A 24,827-nucleotide genomic window follows, 5' to 3' on the forward strand; every position below is an offset into this window, starting at 1 on the left:
TCCTGGGCCCTAACTACCGGGTGGGGGGAGAGAAGGCGCTTCACACTTAATGCTTGTTGTCAAATTTGTTGTGGAAAGAAAATGTTCGACTCAATTAATTTTATCGCTGTCAAAATGTCTTCCTAATTCAAAATCCTGTTTAAAATGTGTATGGGCATGAAACAAAAAGGCTTATTGCCTTTCTTAAAAACGATCCAAATCTCATTAAAAAAATTATTTCAAATTTACTTATAATTCAAAAAGTTTTTTATCCAATTTTTTCACTTTTAAAAATCAAATTTAGCATTTCTAAAATGATAAAAATATATTTTAAAAAACCACTCCAATCGTACTTATATTGTCAACAACTGACCAGATTGTAGTTGGCAATTGACAAGAAGCGACCTCAATTGGCTAATAGAGAGGGTATTTTATTCCACCAAGCTAATGCCAGGCCACACGCATCTTTAACGATGAGTCAGAAGCTCCAAGAGATTGAATGGGAGATTCTATTGCACCCGTCATATAGTCCAGATCTTGGACCAAGGAATTATCACCTTTTCAAGCATTTGCATAATTTTATCCATGGTACAGAGTGGACTCAAGAGTGGGCTATGATAATGAGCTAGTCAAGTATTTTTACGCATAAGAACGAAGACTTCTTCAATTGCCTTGGAAATGGACAAAAGTTGTTTAACAAAACGGCGCATATTTCATCTAAATCGGAAAATCCTTATGTTATTAATTTTATTGTTAAATTTAAGCGAAAAAAACGATCAGAACTTTTTACTTCACAAATAACATAAAAAAACCAACTCAGGTCCTGTCTATGAATACTAATGTTTTTTAATTTGTCATGGCTATGAATGATTTAAAAATAGATAAAGAGGTTAAATGACGACATCACCCCTTTATTTTTTTTGTTATTGTTTTTTACTATCCACATCATCAACAGCAATTCCCTAAATAATGGATGGCCATAAACAACGCAATAAAACCCCTAATAATATTATATGATTATTATTATAACTACTCCCATCCTTGTAAATAAATTTTATTATTGCTTTTTAAATGTCTTTTTTGAAAGGTGGATGATTGTATAAATATCTTATGAGATCTTTATACAATATAAATTATGCACTTTAGGCAAAGGCTCTTACCCGCTAGCTTCATCAAAAGACAAACATGAAGTATAAAAGTTGAGACCGGAGGACCTTCCATTTTGTTGAGCAAGTTAACCACTAAGAGGCTTATATTCTCAAAAAAATAAAAACAGTCCTTTCTCTTCAAATTATCCAAATTGTAATTAGATTTTCCTACTCAAATATAGTATTGATATATTTAAATATTATATAGAACTAAGACGCTAAATCATATATATAAGATATGATTTAAAGGAATCCGCGCTTTCAACACCGTTAAAGGCGACGTCTCAAATATGACTACAACAACCATAAGTAGAAGGGGGGAAAGAAGAAAAAGACCCCCCCTTTCCCAAGAGTTTGTTTCTTTAACGGGAGAGCACGCCTTGCTTTTCCATTACTCTTCGTCTTCCCCTCTTTTAACATTAAAATGTTGTACAGAGTATACGAAAATGATGATGCCTTTTTTTTAGCGGTGAATTGATTTGCTGTTGTGGTATATATTTATATATAGGCCTTGTTGTCTGTAATGAGTTAATCTAAAAACAATCTGGAGCACAAATACAAAACATGAGAAAAATATACAACGTTTTAACTAGGCGTATTTGAGTCAATACTTCAAATTTCTGGGATTAGATAAGATACCCAAAAATGTTAGCTACTGTTTTAAACCCTTATTTGATTACAGAAAGTACTATTAGTCCCGATATGGCTCATTTAACCATAAAGTATGTCAAATACACATTCTTATGGTGGGATGATGAATTTTACCTACTTTAAGTACAATTTGCGCCGTAAAAAAAGGGTTAATAAGAATTATTTGCGGGATAGAATAAAAATCTAATCCACACTTAATTTTTAGAAAAACAATTCTAGATTGCTTTTGAGTTGACTACCACATCCCTACTCGGGGTGTCCTATTATTTTTTTCCTACATATATATTTATATATACATGGTCTATATATATACCTGTATCTGATTGATTGATCAAAAGGAACAACAAACATTAAATGTAGATTTGTAATTTTAATTAAGGAAATGGATTATTTCTGATAATATATTTGTATTTTTTTTTTTTTTTTTGATTTGTTGCTGTTTAGAGAGAAAGAAAGAAAGAGAGAAAAATCATTGATTAATTATTATTTTTTATTGATTGCTTTAATGAGAATGATGTTGCAAAAAAATAAATAATAATGCTTCTAAATATTACTATAATGTATCTACTCGAGTTGTAAAAAAAGATAGATATTATCATTAAAACTGACATATTTTATGGTTGAAAAGGACCATATCGGGGCAATACAAGTCTCTTATATTTATCAAATAAGGATTTAAAACTATACTTATAATCTTTGGGTATCTTAACTCATCCCAATATATTTGAATACAAAGCCTATTTTTGACTCAAATATGTCTATGAAATATTGTCCTGTATGTTTAGTTTAAAAAAAAATATTTTTCTTTATTTGTGTTCAAGATTGTTTCATGTTGACGCACTAAAAATATATTGTACCACTTGTTAGACCTTTTTTAATGAATCCCAAAATCTTAAAGTTCATAAATCAGAACCAACAAGCTTTTAAACGGGATGTAACAATGTAATATTCTGTTATATTTATCTTTATATGTAGTTAGTGAGAAATTGAATTTTTTAAATTTAAAATACCAAGAAGGGAGCCAATATAAGTATCTTTAATTATATAAAGGTTTTTAATTGTAAATAAACTTATTATGTATCTTAACTCGTTGCAGAAATTTGCAGAATAAGACTATTATTGCCTCAAATATGTCGATTAAAAATTGGGCTCTCAAAGTACATAAGAAATTAATTTAATTTTTTTTTGTTTTCTTAATATTTGTTCAAGGCTGTTTTTATGTCGAAGTAGTACTTATGAACAAAAAAATTGTTTTTATAAACTGTGAATTACTTTCTGAAGAATTTTGTCCAGAAAAATGAAGCATAAGAAAATGAAACTAATCTAAGCCAAAATCGTATATAACTGTTTTCTTTAGGGGAGGATAAATCATATTTTTTTTGCCAAATTGGTAATTTAGGAATGTGTCCGTTCGACAAAATTACATTCTGCTGAATAGCTTACATGCAAATTGTAATAGAGGAGGACTCTTCTATCTAAGCAAATATGAAGAGCCAAAAACCACGACTTCGAGTTCCTTGAGGGTATTGTTTCTTTTTGTCAAAACTTCTAAAATTTCAAAACTTTTGACAGATTGCAAAGAAAAAATTAACTTTTGGACCACTTTTTTTTTTTTAGATTTTGGTATAAAAATATTGGTTTTATGACAATTTACGAAAACATTTTTGCCAAAGGACATTTCATCAAATGCCCATTTGGGAGATTTGGCCAAAAAATGATATTTAAAATATTTATCTATGTGAAGGTATAATTTAATTCAATTTAAAATGATAGTATTCTAAATAGGTTTTGTTCGAATTCCTTACATGTAGATAATTAATAAGTATTAATTTCCAGAAAAATATATATATTTTTTAAAAATTAGATTCATTGATCAAGGTTAATGGAAATACAAGGAAATACCATCGTCTAATCCGGCTTGCTAGAATTTTCAATTTGATTTACCGTACCGAGTGCTGGGCAGTAACAGTCAAATATATATATACATATAGCTACTCTTGCTAACAGTTAAAATCTTTGACATCACTATTAAAAGCGTGGTGGAAGTCGAGCATTTGTAGGAAAAGTGTTATGGTATAACCTTGTATTTCCATAAGCCTTGTTCATTAATTATCATTGCAATGTAACATAATGTCTGAATGTAGTTCGAATCTTTATCGTCATAGTAATTTAAATAAATTAAATAATAAAAAACACACTAGCGGTTAGTTTATCAATTAATTATAATTTGACATGATGGATGATCCATGCTTAGAAATACTCATGGATTTATGAAGAAGCATAATATTAGGGAAGAGCAGGCAATTCTATGGGAAGGTCACTGTTTTTGCCTGATATTATGCTTGTTCGTCAATCCATGACTACATACTACTGTGTTGTGTTTATAAAATGATAATGATCTGGAAAATAATACTAATTAAGTTACATATATGGTATATACAGCATATGAACAATACCTATTCATCATGGTATAATTTAAAACCCCCTTTGCTAAATATTTTTTCATTCAATAACGAGTAAAATAGTGAAAAATAAAACGAAAATAAACCAAAAGAACCATCATCAATGGATTAGTAATTTTAGACTCATAATATGTCCTCTGGTTAAGGGTTTATTTTTAGACTTATAATATGAGCTCTGGTTAAGCTTCTATTTTTAGACTCTATATAATCCTATCCTCCTAAGTTGTTTTTTTTTCTCTTTTAATTTGTCCATTTATTCAAACCAAATCAGACAGAGAAGGAAATACACGGAGGAAACTTCAAACCATGAGTAATTATTCATTTATAGTGATGTAAATCGTGTATGTTTTTTAACTAGACCGTTTTTTCGGAATTGTTAATCTAAAGAATTAATTTTCTTTTCCTGGGCCCTTGTCATTATCATTTGACTCCTGAGCAGTGAACTTTTTTTACAACAATAATCAATTATATTCAAACCCTGATTGAACATTCGTGTGTGCTCATAAAAGACTGAGAGTTCTCCTGAAGATATGTTGCAAGGTTATAATTGTAAGTCCTTGTTGGACTCCGAGTAGAATGGAGGATCGAAATTGGAGGCATTTTTGCCAATATCCATGTTTATTTTCTTCTCCCCTTCTCCCTCATAATTGTTGATTGCTTATTGAACAGACAACACAAATCTGATCTATTTCAAAATATTCTTAGAATTGTAGATTTTTGATTTGGTTGAGGATTTGTTGCATTGTATAATTGGGGATCCACATGGGAGTAATTCTTGAGAATACCATCGTTTATTTCCTTTCCTCCTCTTCCCTTGTCACAGTTGATTGTAGCTCATCAAATGAAACGTCATCACGGATAAGCCAAAAAAAAATACATATACAAAACTGTTTAAAATACTAAGGGACTTGAGAACGAGTGACATCATTTAATTTCAAGTCAAAACAAAAGCCATCAATTGTATTTGACAATTTTTAAAAACAAATTTATTATGTATAAATGTTTAGTTAACCTTTTGAAACTTCCCTGGAGGGTTTAGTCACCCCAATATTGAAATGAATATTTTGACGCTATAAAATATTATTTGTTCATGGAAATTTGCTACATATGATATCAATGAACCAATTGTACACTTTTTAAGAATATATTTTATACCTTGTGCATTTATAATCTGAATTAGTATGACTGGAAAATAATATATTATTTCATTATTAAACTGTCTAGGATATATTATTTATAAGTTAATATCAAACCAGATATTTTCTCCATAGAATAAGACATATTAATCGCTCGTTATCATATTAATTCTATGAAACCTCGATAATTATTATTTCGAAAATTTATTCGTAACTCAGAAACTACGAACGTACTATTTTTAAAAGAATGAAAAAAGGAAGAACCGAGTCTGTAATTGAAAATTTGACCTTTTCTACCTATCATTTTAACAAGTTTAATTTTGGAAACTAAGGGAGCTAAATTAACTAAACTTTTTTGATATGTTGATACATGTGTTTCCATTTCTTATCTTCAATGCAACCTCCATCGACTTTTATAATGGCCTTGATGCGCCCCTGGAAGCTCTTATAGGTGGCATTTAGGTTCGTGGGGTTACAATACTCATCAACAAAAGCCTTTAGAGATTTAATATTTTGTGTTCTTGTTCGACAGGCCCTGGTCTCGACATGCAACAAGAAAAAAAAGTATAACGAGCTTGCATTTGGTGAGTATGGTGGCAGGAGCGTCGCAGAAAGTGGGTGGAGGAACTATAGCCCACCCCGAAATTAAGCAATTTTGATTTTGAAAAAAAAAAATTGGGGTCGGAATGAAAAAACAATTATTTGAGCTTCAAACCAAATGAGTTCCTATAGGTAGGTTATCACGTCTATCTACGTGTATATAAAATTTATTACTAAGAGCTTTGCATATTGTAAGCTTCAAACTGAAAAACTCTCCTTGTCAAAATGAAGAGGTTCTGTGTTTTAAAATGTTAAAAATTAATGAAGTTCCATTCATTTACTTATAACTTTTAAAAGTTTAGATTATTTAACACGATCATTAATTATACAGCATTATATCTATAAAAGAGTTCAAATAAAAGTTATGGACTAAATTTCTGAATTTATTTTTTTAAATTACTTATTTAATAAAAGTGCCGTTCTTAGCAAATACCTCCAATAAACGAGAATGGAAAGAGTTATATGCGGTACGGATATATTTTCCGGAAATTACACTAACGCTTCATCGATGCCGTTGCGGAGTGATGTCAAATTTTGATAGGGAATTAATCTTACACTGTTACTTTAGGTAAACCTATACGAAATATCTGAGGGGTGTTGAGTTCTGGATATGAAGGAGGTCAATTATATTTTTCCCAAAACGGAATAATTTCTTTTACCCATTCCTGATATTTTCAAACAGTATGAATTTGGACTCAATTTTGCTGGAAAACGATTTTCTTATACTCTGAGGAATGTTCCTTAAACCAAATTAGAAGGAAATAAGTTTAAATTTTTAGTCCATATTCCATTTTTTATCGATACTAAAGAGAATGCAGGTCTTCGATCGTTAAAATATTAAATGTACCTTTTCGAAGTTCATCCGAGCCCGTGCTTAATTTGGAAAGGCACTTTTTTACTTTTCATACCAGCGACCAGTCTTATATAACTTCTGGATTATATGCATATTCAATGGTACTTGTGGTATTAAGACTTATCGAGTCACCTAAGTTACTCAACATTTGCAATGCCATGGGTCATAAAGTATTAAACTTTGTGGTATGAGTAAAGATATCCAAGAATAATAATTTGTTTATAGGAATTGACAATTATTTGTCAAAAAATACAAATGTACTCCATACTCTATTTTTAGAAACATAATTCTACCTTTATTATATCTATAAAAGAGTTCTAATATAAATATAATATAAAATTATTCTAATATCGGACCACGTATATTAATGTAAGTAGATTAAGTAGTACTGTCAGTAAATTATATATAATAACTTATATTCTTTTAGGTTGTACTAATGTGCCACAAGACGGCGGCACCACTCTCTTTTTCTTTGATTACAAACTTATAAGTAAACAATCTCATGTGCCAATTAATTTGCACAAATCAACATTCTTTAACATTTCCTTAGGAAAATGGGATTTTTTAAACCCCAAATTTTATAAAACTCTTTTTAACTCCTCATCAACTGATTATTGATACGTACTTAATTTATGCTCAAAATTTGTTGAAAATATTAAGTATTTCATAGGTCCTTTTTATTACAAAGGAGATTTCAATAATTTAACTAGGATAATACAAACTATGTATATCGTGTTGAGAAACCAAATTTAGATACTGTTAAGATTCGCTTTTTTATATAAGATATATATTTTTGGCATTTCCTTGAGCTCAAAGAAGTATTTAGAGCACTTGTATTGATTTGACGAGTACAAAGTTGATTAAATAATTTTTAAAATTTTTGAACAAACCATTGTTCCTAGTATAATAAAGCGAACTGTGTTAAAAAAGGATATTCACATATAGAGGGGTAGAAAAATAAGTTGGAAAAAAAAAATTAGAAGGAGAAGGTAAGAGAAATTTGGTAATTCTAAAAACGTTGTATGGAGGCGGCAATATTTACACTTGTTAAGGGTGAGCCTGGCCTGCATAAGATGCACCAACTTAAAGAAGTACCAAAAGTGATCGTCATAATAACGTGAATTTATTTTAAGTGAAGGGGGAGGGCTTTATGCTATTCTGGCCGCCAATAGATCATAATATTTCACCCCTTTTTGAGTAAAAACTTTAGTTATTCTAATTTTTTTAAATTCTAAAACGTGACGTCATCTGGTAATTGTTTTTCTTTCACTTGATACGTCATGGCTATTTCATAATATACGACATAAGTAATTATTTATATTAAAATCCGCTTCTAAAAGGAAAGTAATTCAAATTACTGCTTCACACATAGATATCGCAATTATTTTTTCTAATTCACATAATCATTATTTAGTAGTTGACCTTCAAGACACAGCTGTCAAAGTTTCATGACGATCTGTTCTTTAGTTTGTGAGTACGACCCAAAACAAGGCGTATTTAGCTTTGTGAAGGCCTGAACTTCTCAGCATATTTATATATATATATATATATATAGGCCATGTTATTATTTGTATGAATAAATTTTGGGTATCAGTTGGTATTACACATGTATTGCTACGCTTTTAATAAAATACTAATAAACAATATTATAATACGATATCGAATAAAATATGATGTAGGATTTTTATATTATAAAATATAAATTTTTTTAAAATTTTATGGATATTTTATTGTCTCATTTAAAATGGGTACATATTATGTAGCATTATTAAATGTGTATGTATAGGAATTAAAGAAAAGAGTGAGGAACAGGATAAGGGAGTTTCTTTTGGCATGTATTAATAAAATCTATAATACGGTTACATTCTAGTAGTTGAATACAATAAAAGGCTAGATGTGAGACGAATAAAGTAAAATATTGGGTCTTATTCAACCATTAATATTATACATTAGCTACACTTATAAAATTCAAATATGTAAAAGACTACATGCAAAAATATTTGAGTAAGTGGAGGGACACATTTTAAATATAAAAGTGTTTTTCATTTGCTAAGATTGATCTTCATTAATCAAAGAAGGAAATTTCTTAATGAATCACGACAAAAGAAGAGACCTGAGATACTTTATCCTGAACAAGAGATGCTCGAATTCCAATATCTATTGAAGTGATAATAGGATGCAAATTTTGCCAAAGAAGAAAACCGATCAAAGCTAAGCTTCATACGAGAGTAGAGTCGACTATTCCCTTAAATGGGAATCTATCTATCCATTTAACACAGTTAACAATTTCAAGGTTTGAAACTATGACAGGATCTTTCAGCAATTCAGATAAAATGCTCTAAATGTGAAGTAGGATAATAATTATTTGGTAATGAGAATTTATAACCAACTTTGCTTTGACAATTTTTAAAGTATAACATCATTTTTCATTCAAAAAGACCTGAAGAAGTGGACTTGTATGTTATCTAAGAATTAGAACTAAAGGAAGATAATTTTACTTGATGCTCTTAATCGTTTTTCGGAGCTTCGTCTTCGACGAGAGGCAAATGGATGAAAATTCATCAAAAGAAAACTATAAGGCTTCATAACAGAGTAGAGTGTACTCCTTCATTAGGAATGAGATTCCAGGATAGAAACAATGAAGAGATCCATTCATGATGTATAGATAATTATAATATTTAAAATATACTTAATTAAGAATTATTTTATTTGTGCAAAGCACAGTATAATGTTATCATATTAATCATTATTATTTATAAGGATGCCATTATAAGGATATTGAAATCGTAAATGAAAAGTTCCATTAAGATTGTTAATTTCGTTGTTTTTTTTCCTAATATTGTTGAGTAATTATTCATTACATGAAGAATGTATTCTAATAAAGGCCGAGAAATGAAAAATAATTAAATAAGGCTTCATATTTGCATGTAGAATCCCCTAAAAAATAGGATCACTCAATAAATAACAAATTGAACTTAAGTCCTCGAAGATTCATATTTTTTAAAAAGGTATTTTTTTAAATAAATGACGGAATATTTTTCTATACTACGAGCTATGATATTTGTCTATTATATCACTATAAAAGATGAAAAAGTTATAATAGTCTCAAGAACAGTATCGTTTTTGCGACTAAAAACGGAAATATGTCGTGTTGAGAAGAGGATACAGAATCAATAAAAACCCTTTTATAATCATAAAATACCTTTTACCTTGGTGATTGTCTTAATCATAAAAAATGTCTCTGAACGGTGATAGTTCCGAATTACTATAATCTCAAATATTTCTGAAACCCAACGCCCCATAGAAAAACTGAGATTAGTATTGGATTGTGTGTAGAGATAAATTATATATACTTGACTTAATTGTACTGATAGAAATTTTGGCCCCCTAATTGTTCCCCCGTGTAATTAAAAAAAATAATGAGTATGTCTTTATGTGAGGTTAATATTAACGAGCCAAAGTACTCATAAAGGCTCATCAAATCTTCTTCTTTTTTTTCTCAAGCTGTTATTATGGTGATTTTATTCTTCAGGAGAGAGAACATTTAAGTATTGAGTAACTACGTGTTATTGAGCACATGAAAACGGGGAGTAACACATATCATTTGATAAGGAACTATCTTCTATAATATTAAAACAAAGTTGTGTCTGTTCGTTGACGTCTAAACACTACAGCAATACCGGACACTACCCCTAATTTTCAATCAATCATCTGACATGTCCAGGAACTTGATAATTATCCCTATAAGAACAGTTGCCGTTCGTTCTTACTTATTTTTGTAAAGGGAGATTTTGAAGTTGTAATAATGAACTTGTATTACTACGACAAATTATGACATTTTATTCAACCCAAACATTTTCTTTTGTCATTTAGATTCTTAATTATAGTAATTCGGAGGATGAAAAGGAAATGTATAAGGATTCTGAAAGACTGCCCATTTCCTTTCAAGGATTATATAGCTACACCATGTGATTGATATGTATTTAATGAAAAGTCATCATCACCTCTCTGGAACGACGAATAGGCTCGTTGACACTCTTATTACAAAAAATGATTCCGGATAGGCATAGCCAAACAAATTGCAGAAATGTATAATCTAATCATACGGAATTATAAGGAACATTACTTTTCCTCTTGAAAAATATATGGCAATTAAAACCTGTCAAATTGTTGCTCTTAAAGAAATTAATATGCATTAAATGAGGCGTAGCAAAACTTTTATTCACTTGTTGCGCCTGCATATATTTTGAACCTAGGTGGTTTTGATTGCCAAAAAAAATAAACTTAGCTTAGATTAACCATATAACAAGAATCTCCTACTCGTCTGGTCTTCCTCACTTTTAATCACACAATGACTGAGCAGATCTCATAGAATAATAGTATCAACGACTTTGCATGATCAAGAAAGGCAAGGAGAGTAAGGCTATGGACGGACGTTTGTGCTGTTCATATATTTGTTATTTAACATTTTGACTTGTATGGTATTGGTATAATTAATGATTTTTGCAATTCAGGAAATTTTGAGTCTGTTATTTTATTTATATACTATTATATTATGTAATAGGTTTTAATTAATGGTATATATTTGAAATAGGTGTGATAAAAAGAAATCCATTATTTTTCCAATAGTTGATTTAATAAAGTGTATCTCGCGTTGTTGTATAAGTGTGATAGGTCTAATCTTCATAGTTCTGGAAAAATAAGATTTCCTACAAAAAAAACTTCTTTGACGTTTTTGTGATTGTTTGAGCGTACGTCAAAGATAGAACCCGGAAAAGAAAATAAAAAACGCAATTTTTTACAAAAAAAAAATTCGATGAAGACAAAAACACAGGCCCGTCAGATAAAAATATGAATAGTATTTATGGTTCTAATACTTTAACAGTCAATCGCACACAGTTTATTTGGATATCAGTATTTATTTGTATTAAAGGTGTTACTATGTGTATGGCTTTAAAAAATAAGTTATATTGACTTTTAATATCAATTTTACTTTTCTTGGGAGTGGGGGAGCCCTGGAGGTGAGGTTTGCCCCGGCGTCATAACAGCTAAAGCTGTGACTGGATGGAGCTCCACGTAATAAGGTATAATTATTACGTATACAGTGTAGGCCTACAGTTAATCCATCTGTCCTTGGAAATATTTTGAAGTCAATATACATAAAAAATGTGTATTAACTTCTCTAAGAGGTACCGGGATTCTAATTGAACCATTTGATTTAAAGATATTATATTGTGTAATAATTAAATCCGAAATTTCTTGGAAATATTTTTTTCTCTGGATTCTTTTGAGCTAAACCCCGATAAATACTGCGAAATTATGTATATAATCATCAGTCGATCTGTTATTACAAGTTTTGTTTTTAGTTATACACATGAATGTAGATATTTCCATGTATCCATTTTTGTAGTTCTAGAAAAATATTATTAGCAACTCCTTCGTACCATTTTTTTTTTTTTTTTTCTAATTAAAAATGTTGAATCTTGTTTAGCGGGTGACTACATAAAATTTGCAGACTATCATACAAGTGTGTTATTCTTTGTTATAACAGTAGAATAATGTACTACTGTACGGAAACGATATCGCTTCAACGTGATTACATTTCCCTTATAAAGCTATAAGTTTATTTCACAAGGATTATACAAACATACATGCATATCTATGCCAATTTATAAAGTAAGTTAATAGAAAAAGAGACAAATTAAATTGTTGAATTGTTATTCCGTATAATTCAACAATAAATCATTTATTTATTTGTTAAAATGATTTTTTTTTATTCCGCATTTTTTTTAAGAAGGTTGTTTATGTTTTAAGGATCTACTTATTTACTGCTTGAAGAAAAAAAAAAAGAAAAAAAAAAAGGAGTATTACTTTTGATTTTACTAAATAATTATTTGTTTGTGCAATTTAGAAATTACTTTATTTTATGTCATTATCGTCTTTTGAACAGTTTGGGTATTTGAAACCTTTTTCAATTTCCCGATGAATACTATTTGAAATTTATATATATATAAGAAAGATTGCCCAACTATTTGATATTTTGATATATCTTAGGAGGACTCATTTATAAAAATGAACGTTTGTACAGGGTGTCCACGAAAAATTGGAACTACTTTAAACTTCATCCAGATCCATAATGTGGATATTCGAGGTTAAATCATACACATATAAAAGGTTGCGTGAACAATACACTATAACTTCCACCACAATTGTTTTGACAACAAACAATAGTCATCATGGAACAAGCAAGGAGAGACGCCATCCTCGAATTGGCTCGCGCGGGACACAAGCCCTCTGCTATCCACAAGCTTCTTAACTACCCCAAAACCACAGTGTACCGGGTCTTCAATGTCTGGGAGGTTGAGGGGAAAGTCTGCTGCAAGGCCCACAACATGAGAAGTGACCGAATCCGCACTCCCCGCTTCCTTGAAGGCCTCTGGAAGTCTATTAAGGCTTCGCCGGGGACTTCCTTGTCCAAGTTGGCCAAAAACCGTGGAGTGAGCAAGCAGCTGGTCTCCAAGGCTGTGAATGTGACCTCGGGTACAGGTCATACCGAATGGCCAAACAACACATCCTCACGGCATCCATGAAGGCCACCAGGCTCACCAACGGTAAGCGTCTCCTCAATGACCTCAAGAGCCATGGAGGAAGAATCATCTTCTTCCCCGACGAGAAGAACTGGACTGTCGAAAGAAGCTACAACGTCCAGAATGACAGGTGGCTTGCCAAGAAGAGAGAAGAGGTCCCTGCGGTCTTCACCACAAAGTTCCCGGCCTCCGTGATGACCTGGGTGTTATCTGCAGCACCGGTGAGGTGATGCCTCCTTTCTTCTTCCTCTTCAATCACAAGGAAAGGGTTAACGCGATAAGGTACTGCGAAGTCATGGAAGAGTTCGTCATCCCCTGGATGAAGGATACTGCTGCTGGGAGGGAGTTCATATTCCAACAAGACTTCGCGCCTGCACACATCGTCATGAGGACTACTAACCTCTTCAACTCCCTCGACATCACTTTCTGGGATGGCAACACCTGGCCCTCCAACTCACCCGACCTCAATCCGTGTGATTACTACTGGTAGGGGAAGTTGAAGAGGGAGGTGTGCAAGGTCAGCCACAAGATCATCGTGGCCCTGAAGTGCTCCATTACGAGGAAGTGGAATGCTGTCGATTCCACGGAAGTCATTAGGGCATGCAAATCCTTTAGGGGAAGGATGGAGAAGATGGTGGCTGCTGAGGGAGGACATGTTGAATAAATTTATTGTTTAATATCATGTCTAACTTTTTCATATTAACAAATACACTCCAAATTCCATTTTTATCAAGCAGGTTGAATTTTAAGATAGTTCCAATTTATCGTGGACACCCTGTAGATAAAGCTCAGCCCCTCATATTAAAAAAGAACATGAAAGTATAGATATAACATATAAAAATATTGAATAAACTTTAGATCAGATTAAGCAAACTCATTTTTAAGAAGAAGAGAAAAAGGCAGGGGGGGGCAACAGTTCTCCTTTACAAAGTACCGAGGTATCCATTAAATCTGAACACTTTGACTTTTAACTTCAACAAGATATAGTTCTATTAATTAATGTTAGAATTTGTCCAAAATTTATACACAATAAATAGATGTGTGTCTGAGCTCTCTTTAGCATTAATGCAGCCACCTTAGCGGCAATGATGGCTTCCAGGCGGCCTGCCCCCTGCTGCAGATGTAGTCATTTGCCTTGGCGTACTAATGGTGTCTGACAGTAGCTTTGAGAGCCTCAGCGTTTGGATGACGGACAATGAAGGCCCTCCCCTGGACATGCACCCAAAAGGTGAAGTCGATGGAGTTGACAACAGCGCTGTAGAAGGGAGGGCAAAGTGTCAAAAAAGATTTTAAAATAACTCAAAAGAGTCTTGCAATTGAGGATATGGGTCTCTTTCATTGCTGGTGTCAAAAGGCGTCTCTCTAGCCTAACAGGACTATTTTCCACCCACTTTTTATATGGTTCTCCTATGGTGTGAGACTCCAAGATCTCTTGTATGGGGACTCATGGACATAAGAGGATTGTCTTGGGTTATTTTCTTTAATTCTTCCCGGTCCAGTTTGGCCTTTCTTCCTCGCCAACATTTTGGACTTGCTGACGGTGTAGACGGGGGTCACCGGAAATACCCTCACTGCTTAGAGTACACGTATGGAAACTTGTTTATCACGTCAAAGTGTCATTTTTTCCACTTGTTCGAAAGTTAAAGAGCTCATGTTTATTTTGTTTTGTAACTAATTGCTTATGATTTAATATATCCAAATATAAATAAATTTCAATCACTCAACCTTCAATAATTATTAAATTAGTAAGTTTTCAAAATTCAATAGACCACCTGGTAAAGGGGTTCTGTGTTATAAAATGTTTATTGTTTAAAGGAAAGAATATTTTATTTTTAACATATTGCAAATTGGTTCCTAAAAACTTATAAAGCTCTGTCTTTGATGACGTACAACAAAATCGGAAGCTTTTGATGCATCTACTTGAAATCAACATAAAACGGACGTTATTGAAGATATATTTAAAAAAAAAAAACACTGTGCTGAAAATACAATCATTGAATATATCTCACTTAATGTAGCCTCAGTTAGCCTCTATAAAGTCCTCAATTCGGATTCTGAACCTCGTGCAGGCATCGGAAACTAAAACCCGATCAAAATTATTGCATTCCTGTACGGTGGAGTCGATCTGATACTTCTTGGTAGTGTGATGGCAGCTGTTGAACCTTGAATCAAGGTAGCTCCAGACCAAATAATCTACCGGATTTAGAGGGGCTAGGAAGTAAAATATCCTTAGACACCCAGTGGTAGCAGTGCTCCTGGAGTCAATCCTTTTTCATTTTGTGGCATGGTAGGGGGGCAGAGTCCTGTTATCAGACCCATGGAAGGTCTATGAGAACTCAGAATTGCTAATATCCAGATCGGTGTTCACCAAAATCATCACATGCGTTCTGCCCATGAAAATTTCATAGGTTTCAAATCTTCTGTTGTTGACTCCATGGCTGTGTTTTGACTACTAAGGGAAATGTCTATATGTATATTTCACCACACAGAAAAAAAAAATACATTAGGCAGTTTGTCATTATATATGCCAGAAAAATCCGGAAATCGGAAGCACCTGATTTCGTTATTACACCCTGTATATCGTAATTTGTTAAAGAAACATAAAGCTCATCTAAGAACAATCACTGATAAACTCCTTAAAAGAATACAAAACCTTAACAAGTTCTTGAGCTTTGTATATTGAATGAATTGATAAGGGATTTTCTTAGTAGCACGGTTGTATTTCATAAAATTTTGATCTAATCAATCAGAAAATTATCTGAGTTGTAAAGTGTTTTCTAAAACCATTAATCCAAAAACAATATGCTTTTCTTTTCGACTGAGTTTCATAATCACATTGCTTGTTTTAGCAAAAAGAATATCAATCTTGAATTATTTAGATACCACCTAAATTTTCTCTCTATCAAATACAATTTTCATAACTGAAAAATGTATTGCAGCTAATTAAATACCCATTTGCGTAATATTAAGTATCTAGCCTAGTCTAGTATCTAGAAGTCCAATAGAAAGGGTATTAAGTGGCACATAAACTCAAGTTTATAAATTAATTAAGTGTGCAAAATTTTAGCACATAATTCTGATTCGTTTCAGAGATAGAAATACTCTTCTCAGTACAAAATTTGCAGCGTCGCTTTAATGTCTTATTACCACACGCTACTTTTCTTGTATATTTTTAGGTATAAAAGACCTAACCTCTTGAAATTTGGTACTTAACCATTTTGAAGTGTGAGCACTTCAAAAAATGAAGTCAAAAGTGTAATATTTAATTTGGGGAGCTATAAACCCCTAAAATGGGACTATCGAAGCCATTCTGATAACAAGAGCAAGAAGAGGTTGCAAGGGATCGTGAAGCTAACTTGAAAACGGTGGGAAATTTATTTAAATTATTCGTCCATCATACCAGTGGTTTTTAGTGAACTGGGATGTATTTTATCTTTTTGTTAAAATCTTACCTCAATATCTAAATATATTAATTTAAAAAAAAAAAAATTAAGATATCAAAATATTTAAAATGTAATTATATATATATAGGTACCGCGCCGAAGGTAAAAAAAGTACCGAACCGAACCACAGTAGAACCTTGTACAGATACCAACCCTAATTTAGACAATATTCACATTCTTCATCATTATTCTTTCATTCTAGAGGAGGTCTCTGTTGAAGTAATTTCTGGCTAAATCCGTCCTTGTTAAGGAGTGGGACTTTTAATATTTTCTTCATCTGACAGCTAATTTAATGGTACTTTATGACAGGAAAAGCCGCTTTCCTCCGAAACATTCTTCAAACTGTCAGGGTTACAATGTTAACTTTTGGTTTCCTTTTTTTTTAACATACAGACAATGCTTAGGATTTACAACCTGAGCCATATACTTTAAAATGGCCTCATCATTTATTTTTTGATTTACAAACTCAAGAATTTAAAGAAAATGTAACATAGACCATTAGATTTGTTAATACTTTCATTTGCTTTTTGAAAGTTGATGTTTTGACTGGATGAAAAGCTGACAAAAAAGATAAAGTAAATTTTCATAATGTTAGAATGATCCTACTCTGATTTCGAAGACAGAGGACACCTAATCTGTGTTTTAGTATTTTATAATTAATAAATTTAAGAATAAAGTAATAAATTTTGTGATTCTTGAATCTATAAAAAAAAAACAAAAAAAAACTGTACTCTATCTTGTGACGAGTAACATGCGTCATGCGATCTACAAAATAATATGAGCGCTCATTTTTTTATGAGTTATAGTTATACTATTAGGTATAAATTTATATCATTTTTTTAATGTATTTTATGTCATAATATAAAATTAAAGAAGTTGAAAAAATGAAGTAGTAATTTATGTCGAAAAGCTTAGATTACTCCGTGGCCGTATAAAAAATATAAGAAAATTGGTGTCATTGAAATCAAAAGAAAAGACTACATCAAATAACCTTTCTTATTCCCTTCAAAACTGATTTTTTTTTAAATATAATGAAGTTAGAGAAAAAAATCCCGGGACATTTTGAACAAGATAAAAAAGAAATGTACAAGGAGAGCCGTGGGATCTAATGAACAGTTCGGGGACCTTTTATTTTTTTAATTTCAATTAATTTAGTAAATACATAAATGACCCTTCCCTTTCAAAAATAAGTACTATGCATATTTCATCGAATGACTTTATTTCTATTTACTTTGAAATTACCTTTCTTTTTTTTAGATGAGGTAAATCCTTTTTAAAACTTTTAACAATTTTAAAAGTAATTCAATTCAGTGTATATAGTAATTTGTCGCCGTTAACAGACAAAAAAGCTAAAAGGATGCTTCTCAAAATTTGAGGGTGGATTACAATTGTATTCCACGAATTATCTTCAATTTCTTTCCAACAAATCATTCTTATTAGCCCTCTGGGCGCATTTCATTTAAAGTAGTTAAACTTGATTATCACAATGCAATAATGAGAAATTGAGAAAATTTATTTGAAAAGGACCATCATATTGGGGACAATAAGAGTCTCTTAAATCAAATGAAGATTCAAAACTATAGCTAAAACTATTGAGTATCTCAATTCAAGACAAAAAATTGAAAATAAAACCTAAAATAATTGACTCAAATATGTTTATAAATTATTATCTCAATTCAAAACAAAAAATAAAACCTATAATTGACTCAAATATGCCAATGAGTTATTTGCTAGTATGTATGTAGGACTTATAAGACATGCCAAGTTTAATGCCCTTTTATATTAGTTTTAAAAACTTTGAAATATATAATCAGATTAAGGTTACTAAGTTTACTTTTGTTGGTGACACCGATGTCAACTTCAAAATGGCTTCAACTCCATCAAATGATATTTCCTAGGAGCCTGATTGCTCTGTGATCTCTGGATGCCGTCCTTCTGCTATCTAAGAGAAACATTTGTTCCTATACACTATTTATTAGTTCCACTCCAAGGCCACTGTTATCGCTAATCATGCGTGCTGATGCTCCCAAAGACAAACATTTGTTTAAAAGTTTCAATGATATGAAACTTGCTCCTTCAAGATTTATACCTGAGCCTCCTGAAAGAATTAAGGCAGCGTTTGAAGCTTTTAAGAAATCAAATTATGGATTTCTTAGAAATACACAGATGCAACCATCCCTTGCTCCAACATATTTAGCCCCTTTTAAAGTGCTGTTCAAGTTGAGCATAACTTTTCGTTTGGATATGGACATTGAACAGACTTTGTTTAAGTCGAGAGCTTAAAACCGGCTTTAGGAATGAAGGATATTCTTTCTTCGTACAAGAACAAGAATCCGTGAATGTTTTAAAGATCCGCATCCAATAATGATATACCTTTATTCTATATTTTGTTATTCTTTTTTTATATTTAACCTATTTGCATGTTTCTCATTTAATCTATCAGTTTCATTTAATGGAAAATTAAGGACTGTAATCTAGGGGGAGTATTGCAAGACTTCTAAGACAGAACAAGCATAGACCCCTTTAATATTATGTGTAAGAACTTAAAAATATAAAATATATTTTGTTAAGTCTATGTGATATGTTCCTTTATGTACAGGGTGTGAGATTTTAAATACAAAAAATTTAAGGGCAATGTATATTAGAATTTATTTTGCAAAATATATTCAGCAATGCGCAAATCTTTTGCTCGATACATGTAGTGGTTCATAGTGAAGTCAATCAATCAAACCAACACCCTCAAGCTCCAACCACGGCCTCCATCCGGTCCACAAGCCTTAATAAGGAACCCCTTGCCCATATTGGCCGCTGTCTCGAGTAAGGTAACCTGCAAGGAGTCATCAGTATCATGTGCACGTTGATTGGACTCTCTCTTCACATAGTAGTCCAGATCTGGAGAGCTAGGAGGCCACGTTTCCTTTTCCCAAAACATAAAAGTTTATAAAATATTGTTTTTGCCTGAATAAATCCGGCTCTAATTACACAATCTGAATAAACTGCACGAATTTAACATTTTAGCATGGCACCGGATCTGTGAATATGAATTTAAGCTATCTATCATTGTTATCACTGTAATTATTTGCATCGTTTGGCCGTGCACCCGGCACGGAGGCACACAATGATGGGCACACGACCTTTCGTATTTAGAGGATATCTCAAGGATTTTATATTTTTTCTAATACAGTTTTGTAAGCTGAACCTGAGATGGATCTCAGGGTTGCCGAGATATTGAATATGCACGAACACATTGCCGAAAACCTTATTGCTGTATATCATTTTTATTCGAGTGCACACTTTGCAGCAAAATAATAATAAATATATCTGATAATGATTCATGCTCCAATACTATATAGTTATTATTTTTATTCATGTTAAACCAATTTCAAAAAATAAAATATTTAATTATTTGCCACGAATTGCAATGATTAAGTGTTGATTAATTAATAATTGGTTTATTTCTTTAATACGGTGCTTCAACAGTTAGCTCAAGCCGATATTAGAACAAAAATCATTATCAAATAATAATTAAGCCCGACGTTGTCTCTAACCTTACAATTGTCAAGATGTGAGGTTTGTTAGAAGTCAAGTCAAATAGATAATTACATAGTTTTGTAGGATTTATAATCCCCAATTATATTTATAATTTTTTTATGTCAAGTATTCATTCGGCTAAGTGTCCATTCGGTAATACGGTAATTCAAAAGAGTGGCTTTCGCTAATAAGGTTTTAGGCAAAGTATCCTAGAACTGATATTGAGGTCTAAGTTTTAAAGAGATTCGATAAGACTTTTTTCCTGTACCATGAATTCATTAAGTCCTTTTTCTTTTTTTTTTAATTCCTTATTTTATTTTTATGCATAATTGAAAATTTGTTAAGCTTGTCTAATTATGTATCTATGCTTTCTTTAAACAAAATGAAGATATTAAAGCAGAAGAGGGGGGGGGCGACCTATCTACGAGGACACTTAATATTATGTACATTCTTGTACAATAGTAGAAGGATATTATTCGCCATTGACAATTAAATCGTAATCATGCAAGTAGAGTTTAATCTTATTTTACACGCTTAGTTTAACAAAAAATATATATATATATATTTTAACTTATTCAAGTTAAAATCTTTTGTAAGTATCTAGAAGATACAAAATATTGTTTAATTTTCCTTTTTGCTAATAAGTCTAGTATACTTTTTAACTATATGTATGTTGAATTACATAAGTCCATAAATATCTATTTATGTATTAGTGTTGAGACTCGGTCCGAGACCGATTTTTTTTACGTTTTGATATTAGATATTTTTTTTTTTTTTTTTTTAAAGATTTGGTGCGATATTTCTGCCCACTCCGGGATCTGAGACCGTAGGGCGAAATTTAATTGTTTTTAAATTGTGGACGATTTCTTTACTGTCTCAATCTCTGGACAAACTTTTTCTTTATCTTCAGATATGAGTTAGATGTCTATTTGACACAAAAAACTATAGTCAGTGATGGTCTGGGAAGCCTTCAGCAGATCCAGTACGGCATCTCTAGTCTTTGTACCATCTGGAGTTAAAATTAACAGCTTTGATAACGTAAACAGTATTCCGGAGAATTGTCTTCTTCATGGGCAAATACCCATGGCAAAAAGGAGACTTATACCTTTCAACAAGACGGTGTTCCATCCTATAAGTTCAATATGACGCAGGGGTGGTGCAAGACTCATCTACTTAGCTTTTGGAGGCGTGATTTTTGGTTTCCATCCAGTACGGATTTGAACCGATATATATTTTGGAATCTGGTCCATTTTGGAGAACAAGGCCTGCAAGAAACCTCATCTAAATTTGGATGCTCACAAAAACCTTCCTAATTCGAGAATGGGACAATACACTCAAGGCTGTAGTTTCGGCAAACAGAGACCATTTTGAATCATTTTTTTCACTTGTTAGTAAGATACTCAGTAGTATTCATGTAAAATTTTAAGTATCTAATAATTGTAATTAAAAAATTTAATTGCGATTATTTATTTTACAATATTTAGGGGTATCCCTGTAGTAACATGATTTGTGACCAGTGATGATAATCGGGAGCATTTTGGGCCTCTTAAAAAAGGAACAAAAATCAACATGGTAAAGATGACAATTTGTAGAATGCATAGGAGGAGAGCAGGTTAGGTGTTATGAGTTTTATTAGATCAGCTGTGACATGGGGGAGAAGGAAATACATAAGGATATAGGCAAGAATTAATTTGATATCGATCCTCAATTTTACTCCGATTCCAAGAAGTAATTACAATTGTAACCCCACAACAAATTCTGAAGGTTCTTCTCTGTCTTTTATGAGTACACATTATAAAAAAAATGTTTAATCCGATTTGGTATATAACTGTAAGGAGTTGAAAAAGAAGTTCCCTTCTATCATAATGACAAAAGCTTAGGATTAGAAAATTTACTCTTGAGTTTGCCAACTACAAAAAAGTGGGCGAACTAAAAATATGCCAGATTTTGATCATTATTTAGTATTTATACTACAAATTTAAGTGCATATTATATATTCATTGCCCTATGCAACAAAATGAAGGTCTTGGGAATGCTGTTGCATTGTGTTATTGGTAGATATATATTTAGGTACAATTTCAAAATACAATGGACCCCATGAACAATTCAACGATAGCCCGAATTATATATAAGACCGATTTTGTTTGGCCCTCATCTATGGACCTATTCCCTCCCCCACCCCTATCCTCATTTATGAGCTGCACAAATATGATTTAACTTCCCATGGTATCATTGTAAATAGATGATCACAATTATAAAAACAATTGACGTCATCCACAATTCATTTTATTGAATCAGTTTAGACCGAATTTTAAATGAGACCGATTTTTTTGTAAGATCAATCTAGACCGAACTTTGTGTTATACCGGTTCAAACCGAAATTCTTTAGTGGACCAAAGTAGTATTTAAGGCATATTAACATATAGTTGTATTTTAATTACTGAGAGACTTGTATCATCATCCTTTTATTGTTTCCTTTAAGAACACTTGATACTTATCCTCCATTCTCTACGTACAACATAAGTAGAAGCTCATTCATTAAATGATTATTATATTTATTTTTTTGTAGTAAGTATTACTTGGAATCCTGTCCTTTGATCCTATTAAAAGTCTAGGAGAAAGGGTAGTTCATTCCAGGTATATACATAAATGGCCCCTCAACACAAAAGCAAGCTGGAAGGATATTTCTCCAAATGATATGCGTATAATATTTCTATCATTCACTGAATTATCGATCATTTCAATCGGCAATTTATTCTTATTAACTATTTGCGTGTCCCGCAAATTGCACTTGTAGTACACAAAATGGAGCATCACAATTAGTAGTCAATTAAAAATACACTAAGAATATGATAGATGTGACGTGTCGACATTAAAGCAGGCTATAATTGTTTTCATGAAAATATGTAACGAATTCCTGAACCCGATTTTCCACTACTTTTTCTAATAAATTGACCGATATTGCAGCAATTTTGCGTTCAGTATTTTTTCTGAGCTCTTCTAGGGTCCTTGGTGAATGGGTATAGACCAATGAGTTTACGTGACCCCGAAAGAAAATAATTTAAAGGGGTTAAATTGCACGAATTTGCCAATCAACTGGTCCATTTCTTGAAATAACGAGCTCACCAAATTTCCTTATCAATAAATCAATTGTAACGTTTGCTGTGTGACAAATTGCACAATATTGTTGAAGCCACATGTTTTCCAACTCCATATCTTGCAATTGGGCAAAAAAATCAGTTATAATGGTGCAATAGTGATTTTCATTTACAGTAACGTGGCGATTATCATCATCAACGAAAATTACAGCCCAATGATCCATCTACCATGAATTTCACACCAATTAGTAATTTTTTCCATGCAATTATGTCTAGTGAAGCATTTGTGCATTGCTGCCTCACCAATAACGCATATTTTGCTTATTAATAAAGCCATTGAGACAAAAATAAGCTTCATCACTGAAGATAATTTTGCAATGAAAATTAGTTATTTTCTATTACAATTATTTTGACGACAATAAATTTGAATAATAATTTACAATCGATGATCAAGTATATATGGCTCCATGATGAAATATATACTTATGAAGTTTCTAAATGTCAAAGGAAGATAAGAAATATGGCGTCGTTTCCTTTACACAAAAAAAAAAAAAAAAAAAAAAATTGAAGCATCCCTTATGAAAAACCCCTTGTAACGCAAAAATAAAATAACAACTTGTCGAAAATACAGATTTTTTTAATATAAGGACTATCCGTTTTAAAACATGACGTTGAAGTTTTCCAATGGATAAAATACCGGAGATATCATAGTCTGAGGAAGTACGTTTTCCGTATTTAAAATATGATGTCCCTTTGTAATAGCTGCTTTAATAATCTTCTCCTTTTTTCCGGAATAAAAACCCAAGAAGTTATCTTTCTTCAAATTATAAAAAACAAAATGCTCCTTTAAAAGTTCGCCGATGGCGTAATATATTAGCCAGAAAGTCTCGCATTGAAAGAGAAAATGAATGCTCGTCTCGTCCTTTGTCCGACAAAAGCCATATTTGCGTTTATCGCTACAAAAAAAAATTCACGCTTACTTCTAGAGTACCGGAAAGCATTCTATGCTTAAGCCAAAATTCTATACGTAATGTATAACATAGAAATATATTAGCTTGGACTAATCAAACAGCGACGGCTAAGGACTTAAATTTTAAATGAGTAGCGTGATGAAAAAGCTTAAAGTCTTAGCTATAATTAAAGATGGGTTTTGGGAAGAGTACAAGGAGAAGGCGGGAGCGAGACATGTGGCACATTTCAATTTAGATCATTATTTTTATCAGTTGCCTGTTTATGATTTTGGAGGATAAAATGAATTACTGATATAAATAGGAAAACTTTCTACATTTAAAATAACCTAATTAGTGCAAAGAAAATATGATACTTATATTTAAGTTCA

At 31.8% G+C, this 24,827-nt stretch overlaps 2 protein-coding genes across 3 annotated transcripts in view; one reads left to right on the plus strand and one right to left on the minus strand.

Annotated features, from left to right (window-relative positions):
• The window catches only part of LOC121124686 (uncharacterized), a 42,470-nt gene extending 41,038 nt beyond the window's left edge, over positions 1-1,432 (minus strand). Inside the window, exon 1 of the mRNA XM_040719867.2 lies at positions 1,140-1,432. Within this exon, the coding sequence (XP_040575801.1) occupies positions 1,140-1,200 (61 nt within the window). The 5' untranslated portion in view covers positions 1,201-1,432. The remainder of the gene's footprint in view (positions 1-1,139) is intronic.
• Polr2I (RNA polymerase II subunit RpII15) overlaps positions 1-24,827 on the plus strand; it is a 566,921-nt gene that overhangs the window by 473,222 nt on the left and 68,872 nt on the right. The gene's annotated exons all lie outside the window — the stretch shown is intronic.

Source organism: Lepeophtheirus salmonis, chromosome 9 (genome assembly GCF_016086655.4).
Source record: "Lepeophtheirus salmonis chromosome 9, UVic_Lsal_1.4, whole genome shotgun sequence".
NCBI classification, from domain to species: domain Eukaryota; kingdom Metazoa; phylum Arthropoda; class Copepoda; order Siphonostomatoida; family Caligidae; genus Lepeophtheirus; species Lepeophtheirus salmonis.